The sequence below is a fragment of the Mytilus edulis genome, chromosome 5 (genome assembly GCF_963676685.1).
Source record: "Mytilus edulis chromosome 5, xbMytEdul2.2, whole genome shotgun sequence".
Lineage (NCBI taxonomy): Eukaryota > Metazoa > Mollusca > Bivalvia > Mytilida > Mytilidae > Mytilus > Mytilus edulis.
The window spans coordinates 55,609,146-55,622,791 of record NC_092348.1 but is presented as its reverse complement, the minus strand read 5'-3'; the positions used below and the strand labels follow the sequence as shown (position 1 = coordinate 55,622,791).

Below are 13,646 nucleotides of genomic sequence, written 5' to 3'. Positions count from 1 at the left end.
AAATAAAACTGTATGATTTAAACTATATTAATTTCCATTGTTATCAACTTTCAACTATGATTTATGGAGTTAATGGTATCTGCTGCAGATAACTTTTCTGAAGACAAACCAGTTTACATGATATTTTTTTTCAAATGGATTATAAAATAAAAACTTAAACTAGTGTGATAATTAATAACAATAAACAATGTAAAAATAATAAAAAAATATTTCAAAAACCATTACATAAAATTATTACAGTTTTTACATTAATGCTAGCAAGACAATTCTTTGTTTGGCTTGCTTGCTTGCTTTGTTTGTATCAAAAATTTGCTCAAGCATGGCAATTAAGATATGTTTTAAAATTCAGTGTCCTTAACCTTAAACATAACGTCCACTAAAATTTAAGTATGATGTATACAAGCTGAAACCCCGCCTATCTTAATTGCCATGCTTGAGCAAACATTGATACACACAAAGCAAGCAAGCCAAACAAAGATTTGTCTTGCTAGCATTAATGTAAAAGCTGTAATCAATAACTGAATTACTATGTTGAATACCTGAGAATATAATAAACATGAATGAAGTATTTTCTAATAATATAAAAGTAATTAAGACACTAAAATTGGAACAGTCTTGATATAATATCTAAGATAAAATATGAACAATAGTTTGCATATTTTTCAAATATCTAGATTAAAAAAAATACTTATTCATTTAAACAATCTACTAGACTATTTCAATTTAAACAGCAAACATGCTTTGAATTGGTATGAATTATTGCTGAGTGTAATATAGGTTCTACAAAAAGAAATTCAATTGTTTCATAGTATGCATCAATCTTATAACTAAGGATTTTATTCACTAAAGACATTGATAATAGTTTACATGCTGCAAATAATATCTCAGGGTTGAAATTTTCTTTCATGCATTTCACAGTGAACAATCACCAAAAACAATAACTTTATTGGACATTCTATATTTGCTTATGTAAATATTAAAAGTATCGTTCTTAGAGCTACGAAATGAAAATTTTGAGAATTTAATTAAAAATTTAATACTGTGGATTCATTAATATTCATTGGATACTAATTTTTTCGTCAATTTTGTGGTAACAGAAAAATATTCAACGTATTACAAATTTCCCAAAGAAATGTATGCAAACATTGCCACAATCTTGAAATTAAATATCTGAAAATACAAGTTTTCCTCAATGCACAAAAATTGATACCCACGAAAATAAATGAATCCACAGTACATTGCCTTCATGGTTTGATAATTCTGTACAGGTGTAAAAGCATAGAATGAAGCCTTTTTGTATGAAGTGTATATATATAGAAGCCATTTGTACTAAAAAAAAAAACAGGTCTACATGATCAACACTTATAAAACCCTAAAGAATTACAAAAAGAATCATTCAATTGTTATAATTACATTTTCATGCTATTGTTATAAAATTAAGATTTAAATCAAGCTTTGCATTTGTTTTCCTATTTATTGTAAAATTGTCATGGAGATGACATGCAGTCATAAATGTTGCACTTTATTGTGGAAGAAATGTAATACGAGAATGCCTCAAAAAGGTTGTCTGACCATCAAAACAATGAAATATCATGTTACATCTATGCAAAATTTTATGTAACATTTACGCAGTGTAAGTATTCAGTTTAATATATTAAAAAGTATAAGGTGATGTTATAAAATAGTATTAAACTTTTCTTGCTTTTTTATTGCAAAAGTGGGATCACTCAGTAAAAAGACAATGTATGAAAGAGCAAAAAATGTAACTGAAAACAGATGTATTGAAGCACAGTGACCTAATTTAGGTCATGAAATCATGATATAAACTAAATAATATAAAGAGTTAAATCAAGCCTTTCTTTTGTTTTCCTATGTATTGTAAAATCATCATGGAGATGACATGCAGTCATAAATGTTTCTTATGAGAATGAATGCCTCATAAAGGTCGTCTGACAATCAAAACAATGAAATATTATGAAACATCTTTGTAAAATTTTATGTAACATTTACGCAGAGTAAGTATTCAGTTTAATATATTAACAAGTATAAGGTGATGTTATAAAATAGTATTAAACTTTTCTTGCTTGTTTATTGCAAAAATGAGATCACCCAGTAAAAAGACATTGTATGAAAAGAGCAAAAAATGTAACTGTAAGCAGGTTTATGTATAGGAGCACAGGGATCTAATTTAGGCGAGTACATGAGCCTTGGAATTATGAAAATTTGTCTGAACTAATCAATTCAAAAACTATTGAGTCCAAAGATGCATCAAGATTGTAAAAGGTTGAATCAATAGAGCCTAGGAATTGTCATTTTATAGCAAAAGCACTCATATATCATGAACAGTTTTTGAACACAAAATTGGACAAATAAGCTTGTGTGAAATGTAGGCCATATTGATGTGTTTAAGGAGAGTTCATTTATGATTAGCAAAATGTCATATTGATATAGCTTACACAAATTACCGGGTATGTTCTTGAGATGTGGACACACATAAATAAGAAATAAGCTTTTGGCAAGCTATTTATTTTTGTGGTTGTAGCAGAATAAAAGATAACATGAATGTATAAATTGCCTGAATAACTTGTAAAAGTTGGATTTTCTCTAATATAAATGAATTGAAAAAGTCAGAAAATTGCTGTCATGTGGACTAGAAAGAGCTAAACATGAAAACTAATCTCTGGTGTAAATAAGTTGGTGGATAGTATATTAATTAAGTTTTCATTCAATCTCAATATATTTTCAAGCAAAAAAAATATATATAAATCAGTACTGATACAAGTCTTATTGCTCAGTGTTGAAGTATGTCAAATGTGAATTTCATTGATATTTCAGGTAAATAGAAATATGTTAACCACACATATTATTCAAAATTAACTATAAACAAACAGAAAAATACAAGTAAAACATATTTCCAAATTTAACAAATAAAACATATTTCCAAATTTAACAAATAAAACATATTTGTTACATATGAAATCCATGCATTTAGAAACATGAAATTATTTAATTATAAAAAGGCACATAATTTAATAAATCACTGGGAACTTCCTAAACTTTAAATAAAATCTTTTCCCTTACAAATATAAATGGGAGGTATAGAAGTATACATGAAAAAGTAGATGGAAAATGACTTATTTCATGAGAAATATATGAATATACAGTGTAACCTGTCTAATCCGACAACTGAGTATTCCAACATCCTGCTTTAACCGACACATTTTCACGGTCCCAAAATATGCCTATCCTTGAAGAAAAAACCTGAGTATTCCGACACCCTGCTTAATCCGACATTTTTCTCTGATCATCCAGTGTGTTGGATTAGACAAGTTGCACTGTACACAAATAAGGAGATGGAGAAGAACTAATTACCATCATGTTCTCACTAACAGAGTTCTGACTTATCTCTACTAAATAACTATTCAAATGAAAAAAATTAAATTGATTGTGTCATGCATTTTGAATACTGTAAAAGGGAGATTTTTATCAGGGTTTGTTCTTTATTGCAGATTTATATATTAAACCTTGAACATATCCCCTGGATAAATTTGAGCTTGAAAACAGACTAGATTCAAAGTTGAGGAAAACACAAACACAATATCTCATGAACTTGTTTGGTCTTTCAAATAAAGAACTTCTAACATGAAAATACACCATTTTACAGCATAATTATCTAAGGCACACTAATTTGAGCTGCTTGTGTCAAAGACACTTTTAAAACAAACTTAACAATTTAACAATATTGATCCAAAATATTGGATCAACATATTAATTTGACAAAATGGATTCACAACATTTATGATTATTGCATTTTTTGTCTGTAATTGATTATTAGTAGTAGGCCTTTCCTTGGTCTTTTTGTGTATTGAATAAAGGCCATCCAGAATTTCTCTTGATATTCATGTTCATAACTCCTGCAGGAGGGCCCCTGAAAAATAAAACCTCAAATTATAGAATTTTTTTGGTCAACATTCTATATCAATTATAATAAAATTATCTACTCTTTTTTTCCACAGTTCCCTTTTATGCATGAGTATGATATAATTTTGATTCTTTGGTTTTTTATTTGTGGTTGTTCTTTTACTCATGCTTAAATGACAATGTCATTTAGCAGATTTTACTTCTCTTATGCTGGATAGAGATAGCAAATAGTTTACTATTATGACTGGATTTATGGAAAACAGTAAATCAGTTTTCACCCAAAGACCACAAAATGTTCCACTGAAGCTAAAATGTTAAACTTTGGTCATCAAGTAAAACAAAACCAGTTGTTATTCAAGATTAACTCTATAACTGTTATTCTATACCTTGACTTAAAAAGAAAGGCACAGTACTTTGGGTCCAACCTTTCTAACCAATTTACTATAAAATAGTCATTATTTTAATAGCCTAGCTAATGTATGTAAGTGTTCAAGTCAAGAGAAGATCAAGCAAGGTCTTGTAAAAGTGTGACCTCTTCAGTTTGTTACAGAAGATCTACAGGTAACACCAAAGGAAAGCAATACATTTTTTTTAATTACTTTTATACATCCACATGCATCTTTCTTTTCTATTTCAGTACACCATTCCTCTTCAATCTCATTTATTTTAGAAGATCAAATAATTTTGCTTGAGAAAACCCCCCTACTACAAACTAATAAAAATAGTTTGATCTGCACCAATTTGTGTCCCAAAATGTCTGAGACAATGCTGAAAATAACCTTGGATATAAATTTGATAAAAATCTGACAAAGGTTTTACACATGGGAGCAGTAAGGGAGCTACCATTTGATTTTTATGAAGGGGGGGGGGGGGGGGGGGGGGGCTAGGATGAAAAATTTTGACCTGCATGTTTATAGCTGTAATCTCTGTCCTACCTTTTTATTTTTCACTCTGTTCGGGCTTTTTTTTTTTTTAGTTTATCCTGACTTTTTTTTTACCTAAATTGTAGTCCTGACTTTTTTTTTTGCAAGTGTCTCATCCTGCCTTTTATTTTTACTCAAAACTCCTATCCTGCCTATTTTTTCAAATTTCATCCTAGCCCCACCCATAAAAATCAAATGGTTGCTCCCTAACAATGCAATGTCCCATATCACTAAAATGTCCAAGTAGGGTGGCTACAAATAATAATTGTTTTGTTGGAGGAAGCTGTAGAGAACTTCCTAACATCAGCTGAAAAATTGACCATTCTAGTCAAATTAAACACTATCAAACTCCCTTTTTTTTATTCCAAGTGTAGGTGATCAAGTTATTCTAGAAAAAGAAAAAAAGGTAATATTTATTGTAATAATTTACATAAATTGGATCTGTGTCCCATGGACACAGATGATGCCCAGCTTGCATATAAAGTTGAAAAGGTACACAACTCAGGAACTGTATAAGTGATGCTACCCAAATTTGTACTAGATCTGAGTTTTGTGGTAATTAACAGTGTGTATACCATTCATAACATTTAGTTGAGGCAAACTTAAGTAAGAGAACAGAATTGAAAAATCCAGCAATTTTTCCATTTATAAATAGGCATAACTCTAAAACGGTATAGGTGACGCCACCAAAATTCAAACTTGGTCTGTGTTTAGTGATAATAACCATTGAGTATAAGTTTAATAATACTTGGTTGAGGCAAACTAATGTTAGGGAGACAAAACAAAAAATTTAGCAATTTCTCCCTTTGCAAAGGGGCATTACTCTAGAACGGCAAAAGTGACATCACCAAAATTCAAACTTGAATTTCATTTCCTAGTGGTAAAATGTTAAGTGATAATGACCATTGAGTATAAGTTCATAACATTTGTTTAAGGCAAACTTAAATTAGAGAACAGAAACAAAAATTTAAGTTATTTTCCATTCATGCCATTTGTAAAGGGGCATAACTCTAGAATGGTAAAAGTGACACCACCAAAATTCAAACTTGATCTGTGTTAAGTGGTACAATGTAAAAAGCATTGTGTATAAGTTCCATAACATTTGGGTAAGGTAAACTAAAGTACGAGAAAGGAAACCATTTTTGGGTCATACAGACAGACGGACAGAGGTACTGACTGACAAGGGTAAAACTTAATGCCTACTCCGCTATGACAGAAGCATAATCAAATTGACCACTTGCATAAAAAAAATTGGTAACAGATATTTCTGGCCTATATGCATAAAATTGACAGTAAAATGCTAATGTTAAAATTCAACACCAATACTTCAATATGCAAAATATTCAAAGTCAATGAACCATGACTGAAGGTACAAAGCAAAAGAATTTTCCCAATCGCTTTACAAAATTTACAAAATACATAAAAACAGGACTGAGGAGCAGACACTAAAAAATTCCTCAGAGAAATGAGATGTGCTAACACTTTAAAAAATACTGCATTCAATATATCATTGATTGTCCCTTTATAAACTGACCTAACTAACAAACTGTTATGGCTGCTGCCAGAGAGAATCAGAAGTCTCACTTTTCGACTCTGTCAATGACCTAAAAGACTCTTGCTGATCATATTTGCTGTTTAAAGTTTCTGTCTATCTATTATAGTTTTGAAGATGAAGAAAATAACTAGTTAGAAATCCTTTGTGATGTCACATCTCAGTTTAGATGTAAATAGGCAGAAGGTAGATCTTGACATTCTGAACTTTTTCGGCCAATAGATTTTCACTTAATCTAAAGTACACAAAATGTAGTTTTCAAGTAAATAGACAAAACTTTTCAATTTACCTCTATGTTTTTAAACATGTCTGTTAGTAGGAAGGGACAATAGACACTTTTTTCAAACTAGATACTCCTATGACAATTGTGGCCAAGTTTGGTTGAAATTGGCCCTGCAGTTTCAGAGAAGATATTCAAAAAGATAATAAACGATGAAGGACAACTACAAAAGATAAGGAATGCCAAGTGATGAGAAAAGCTTAATCTAACCCTTTCGACCAAGATAGGCAAAATAAAAGAGCTACTTCAGGAATTATAAAATCTGCTTTTGTTGTGAATTTTTTTAAGAAATACATATTATATAGTGTGTTAAAGTGCTTATTTTAAAGAAAACTTTAAATAGTGTGCATGAAAGTGTTTCCGCAAATGTCAACTCATATTCAAGCGAAAATTAATTTTCAACCTTAGAAAACTCAAAATTATATCAAATAAGTTCATATTTTGTCATTTGTTTATATATAATTACAACATATTTCTTTTGTATCTGATTCAAGGGGCAATTATGCATTACAATTTTCAGAACTATGGTAACATTACCATATAATGACGTCCTCATAACCAGAAAAAAACTAATTTTGAACATTCATTATACGAATAAGATGTGGTATAATTGCAGAGACCAAATGACATAGAAATGAACAACAAGGTCACAGTATTGCCTTTAACAATGAGGGAAACCCATACTGCATAGCGAAAGACTCCAAAATGACAAACTTAAAATAATTAAAGAGAAAACTTGAGGCCTGATCTATGTAAAAAAAACAAGGAACAAAATACAAATATGAAATACAGCAACAAAAGACAACCATTGAATTACATATATATTAAATCTCCCCTGAAAATCCAGCAACTCTCCTAGCTGTTTATGACTATCATTACAGCAGATAGATTTTGAAATCATTTTGCAATTACAACCAATTCCATATTTTTGTTACCTAGAAATGTAGGCCTTTAAAACAATGGTGAACAGAATATTTGACCTTAATATAAAATTTGTATCAATTCAAAGACTTCCAAAGACAACTATTACTTTCAAATACATCATAAAAAACACTATTGGGACATCAGTCAAATCCAAGAACTTAAAATCTGTATAAACCAATGATAAAAGATTGAATACAAGTGAAATTGAATGATGTAAGAGAAAAACACACATTTTCAAATGCCTTTAATTCATAAATGTGATAGCATTACAAAAATGTAAAAATAATCTTACAATTTCTTTGTGTGATCATTCTCACAACTAAGCACATTCAAAAATATACAGCCTTTACTTATCTCTCATGCACATTATCTTTAAATCAACAACAAAAATCTGGCTTCAATGTTAAAAAAGTTACTATACTCAAAGGTCTACTAAGTTTTATATATTACAAGTTAAGTTCTTAACATTGTTATTATCATGAAAATTGACTTTCAATATATGCAAAAAATACACATAACTATGAATAAAGTGTCAATATGAATAATGGAATGTGGAAAAAACATTTGTTAATTGACCCATTTTAAACATCACTAATTAATTTATCAGTTTTCATTTTTAAAAATGATATATATTTCGAATCAATTATTAATCAAAATGAAATACTGTTGTAAATAAACCAAAAAAAAATGTTCCATTTATCCTTCCTTTAATCAGCTTCTGTACTACCAAAGTTATTGTGTGCATTCAAAAATGTACATAAATCTCTTACATCAAAAAAAATCATTTTGCTGCCTAAGTAAAGAGGCATCTAACAATTGACCGACTACATAAACAATTTGCACCACAATATGCCCCAAAAATAATTCTAAATAAATGAAAATTAGCTACATTTCTCCTAATTTACAACTGAGATTCCAAGTGAAGTATACACACATATACTCATATCTACAGCAAAAAATCTCACAGAGACATTTTCTGATTTAAAATTTGCACCACTCAAAATGATAACTGTTCATATATGTGTCAAGCAAATAAATATATAGTAGAAAGTTAGTGAAGTAAGCAGGATGAATTATAGAATATGTACTTTTGTGCATGTGATATTTGTTTACAATTTTTTACAGTGGAACCCAGTCTAACTGAAACCCTTGAGGACTGAAAATTTTGTTTTAAGTATATATTTTATTTTAAACAGGTTGAATTACAAAAGAGTATTGACTGTGAGTCATGAAACAAGAGATCAGTGAAGAATGCTCTTAGGTTATGCAGGATTGATGTATACAAGTTTTACCGTGAAATTGAAAACTTTAAAAGATGAAATATAATACTGAAAAATGTTTAAGGGTTTTTAGTTCTAAACTTGTCCTCTATATATAATGACAGGATAAAATTTTCAAATGATATGTATACTGAGTGACCTTAAAGCAGCATGTTTATTAAATATTTTTTTTTTTTTAAACCAACACTATTCAATATGAATAAAATGTAGTGAAGAGTGTAAGTCAAAATGGGAAAGCAACCTTAGGACAAATAAAAGCATTATAAATACATTAATTCGAAAATTTCCTTTTAAATTACCCCACTAACTTTTCTAATTCATTTTTTTCAAAATTGGATATTTATAACTAAGATCCCTGCACATCATTTCAATGCAATGTTAACTATGATTTCCATAATAAAAATTCATAACATATTTTTACGGAAAATACCCTAATGAGCAAACACACAGACCTTTGTACCTCATAGACATAGACAATCATATTTTAAATATTTTCAAACATAAATTGAAAAAAACAATCTCTAAATTAATGCCAAACAACTTGAGGTGCCTGGGAAACTCTTGAAACCTGGAAGTACCTGACGCCACTGTTAGATTGTCCCTGGCCTCCACTAGAGGACATTGAACTCTGATTGATGTCCATCTGTTGTACTTGACTTCCATCACCTTTCAAGACAGCAATGCATTTCCAACTTCCTAGATAATTTGCTGAAAAGATATTCTAACATAAGTTTCGTTGTCTTTGGTTACACATTAAAATAAAAGACATAAAGAATATGTTCAATCACAAATAATTTCTTGTTTTAAGACACATACATCATATTTTTTTGGTAAATGCCAATAATTAAAAAAACTTAATTTTCTAAGTTTTACATTTTCATATAAAGTTTCAATTTTACAGTCAACTTAGATAACTGTTTAATTCTGTGTTGTATCATACTGATTTCAGGTGAGGTGAACCCTGGCTGACAGACATGTAACCCTTGCATTAATGATTCTTTATACAAATTGTAGTTGTCCTATAAATCATAAATATCAAAACAAGCATGACAAGAGTGCAGAAGCTGAAATGTCTCACCTACTTTGCTTGCCATAATAGAATTTATGTTAAAATTGTGTAATATGAAGGTTTGACTACACATCTCACATCAACTTAATATTTTCAATGAACAGTAGGTCTGGATATTGTTTTTTGTTTACATAAAAAAAGCTTCTGTCCAAGTTTCATAAAATTCCACTTTCCAGGTTTGACATAGTTATTTGTGTTAAAAAATACTTAAACCACTAAAAGTGTTGACACTGCCAAGAAACAAATTGTAAGATCTTGTATGTCTTGTACAAAAAAATGTTACAGGCTCAACAAAAACAAAATCTTTAACTGATTTTTGGGTGTAAATCTTTCATATGTCTCTTTTATGGATGTATCCACATGTGATGAAATATGATAACTAGTAACAAATAATGTAATACCTTTCCACAACCTTACACAGCCATCATCTCCTGAGGAACACAAAATGGTACCTGTAACATTCCAACTAAGTCTCCATACCTATATCATATAAAGAAAAAAAGTATTATTCCTATAAATTACTTATTTTATAAGTAAAGATATGATAATAATATTCTCACAATTTTACAAGTGCATTTTATACAACATGCTGAAATTTTGTTGTTGTGACATCAGTCATTTTTCATAGAATATTTTTTTCAAGTTCCATTCTGAACCAGATGAAATCCTAGAATATACTTTAATTTAATTAATATCTGTATAAGTCTTGGTATGTGCTTTCACACAACCATATGAAATATTGTTGTTGTGATATCTGTCATTTTTCAGGTGTAACTTTCAGGTTTTTTGAAGTTCCACAGTGAATATGAGGAAATATAAAACCATCCCACAATCTAGTTAACTATACCAAATTCTAATAAAGTATTGGCACTATATTTCTAAATTCTAGTTTTTACTAAAATAAGTGTCAATTTCATAGTGAACAACTCTAATCGAGGATCAAGTAGAAAAGTACATTGATTTAGATATTGGTTCATATTCCATTAGACCTTTCAAGCAAAACATTGTACCTTAAAATAAATATTTAAAATAAATAGCTGTAATTTGCAGTCACTGCAACCATAAATTTTGTCACAACAGTTTACTAATTTAATTAATTTGTTTGAATGTGACTTTCAAACTTGTCCAGGACATTGCTGATATAAACTTTTAATATGAAGTCCATAAAAGTTCTGGCAAAACTGTACATGTCAAAGTAATTACAAAACCAGACACACTAACTTCTGGTATTTCTATATCCCTTGCAATGCGTCATGTAGAGGACAAAAACTGCTTTTATAAGCCATTCAAATAAATGGACAGGTAAAACGATGACTTAAAAACTTATAACTAATTTATTTCTAGACTTACAATAGCTAATAAATATCAGTACTTATTTATCAACAATTCTATATTATTTTGGAAATTTACATCAGAAGATTCCAGATAAGAAGCACAAAAAACAATTAGATTTTCTAGCACTAATGATCATACATTTATAAATATAAAATTGAGAATGGAAATGGGGAATGTGTCAAAGAGACAACAACCTGACCATAGAACAGACAACAGCAGAAGGTCACCAATAGGTCTTCAATGCAGCGAGAAATTCCTGCTTCCCGAGGCGTCCTTCAGCTGGCCCCTTCACAAATATATTTACTAGTTCAGTGATAATGAACGCCATACTAAACTCCAAATTATACCCAAGAAACTAAAATTAAAAATAATACAAGACTAACAAAGGCCAGAGGCTCCTGACTTGGGACAGGCGCAAAGATGTGGCGGGGTTAAACATGTTTATGAGATCTCAACCCTCCCCTTATACCTCTAGCCAATGTAGAAAAGTAAACACCATTTTAAAAATGAAGAACACTAAGGGTTGATACAGATATTGACACCTTAAAAGTAACAGCTGTCTCATGTCATGTGTTCCAAAAAGCTGCCAAAATTCAATTAACTCACATTAAAAGAAACCAAATAAGTAGCATGAGTAATAAACCAAGAATGTTGTTTTATATCTGTTACTTATTCTGAAAGAAATATACTGAAAAAACAAAATGTTGCCACAAGATATTTACACCTTTAAGTGCCACCTGTTTCATGCCCTGAGTACACAAACACTATCCAGATTCACTAACCTGCGACTCATGTTCTGAAAAATCTGCTACCTGTTGCATCTTAAATTTACTTCCTTGAGTTGTCGATGCAGCATCTCTCCTAAAATGTAAAAAATAATTCTTATAACCTAGATACTTAGTATCTCACAATTAAAATATCTTAGTTTTTATATTTCAAAACTACTTAAAAACTCACATGCAGAATATGTTTTTTTCCTGTAACTTCAAGGCGACATAATGTCATTATTCAAGATTATGCCTTTTCACAATTGCAACATCAAAGTGAATAAGCATTTTATAACTTTTCCTTTATCTTTGTTTTATGTACATGTAAAATTTAATTCTTGGCGCTGAATTATTTCTTCTTGTGTTTAGACAAGGTCTTTTGAAATGTGGAATCCGATATATATATTAAAGATACTGCTGATTACGAGATCAGATTTGATGATCCAAAAACTAATTTTAATGAAAATAAAATTAATGATTATTTTGTATCTGTGCATCAATTATTGTCCAGAAAATCAAACTTAATTTGAAATGTAAACTATTTTGTCAATCTTTAAAATTTAATTTCATTACAATATGGAAGATTTATTCTGCTAATTACTGCAATGTGTAGTTCACCTAAGGTATAATATACTAGTGTCCTATCATGAAATCCTGCTTACCCATAAGGTGTGAGACTTATTATTTTCAAATCTTTTGATGCTATAGCTAATAAATGGTGAGATCTTCCAAGGTTGGGAGCAAAAGCAACATCATGAACTGGATCTGTAACTACACTTAGACTTTCTACTTTGTTCCATTTTCTGAAATGGTAACCAATTTGAATTAATGAGGCAAATTACTTTCAATTAGAAAATACAGTATTTTATCATCATTTGAAATGCATAAATAATAACTGTATACATTCTAAACAGAAATAATTGAAATGTATAAAGAAACACCTATGTTTAAAAGTTATCCAACATATATCACACTATTCAGAGGTTTTTTCAACAGCCTAAATTTGGAAATCAAATCTGGTACGATTTTATTCCATTTCAGTCAAAGTTATGGAGGACACTTCACAGTAAGAAATGTTTATTACATGTTATTCAATATGTAAAACAGTTGTCATCTTTATAATGGACTGTTGTAAGAGTGTAAGAGACATTACCTACATAGGCTTCATAGTGTGATAGACACACATAAAAAACAAGGTCCTTGGTATTTCATTAATTCTAATTTAGTCTTAACGTTTACAAATTTGAACAAAATTACAGCTATGCCCCAAAAAATTAGCAACATATCCAAAGTACACTCCTACATGTGCTAAATGTTGATGCACACTTTATAATTAACAATGTCTTTTTATCATCAAAATTCAGTGCGGATTGTACAACTTTAGTGGTCTTTGTTGAAATATTTTTTGTCTAGACTTGAGATAAAAACAGGATATATGGTATTGACACTTGTCAATCATGGAAGATGACTTAACCTTCATATGTCTTCTGTTTGGTTGTTAATTTGATAACTTATGGTCTAATTGACATTTACCCCTTATCCCTTGTTGTTCAAAATTAAGATGAGGCATACCAGGCCAAAAATAAAATATGGTT

At 29.8% G+C, this 13,646-nt stretch overlaps 1 protein-coding gene across 1 annotated transcript in view; it reads right to left on the bottom strand.

The window, feature by feature from the left end:
• Window positions 1-2,077: 2,077 nt before the first annotated feature.
• LOC139523977 (nucleoporin SEH1-like) overlaps window positions 2,078-13,646 on the bottom strand; it is a gene marked incomplete in the record, with an annotated part of 17,133 nt that continues 5,564 nt past the window's right edge. Inside the window, 5 exon segments of the mRNA XM_071318473.1 lie at window positions 2,078-3,928; window positions 9,459-9,588; window positions 10,351-10,429; window positions 12,067-12,145; window positions 12,714-12,854. Of these exon segments, the coding sequence (XP_071174574.1) occupies window positions 3,832-3,928; window positions 9,459-9,588; window positions 10,351-10,429; window positions 12,067-12,145; window positions 12,714-12,854 (526 nt within the window).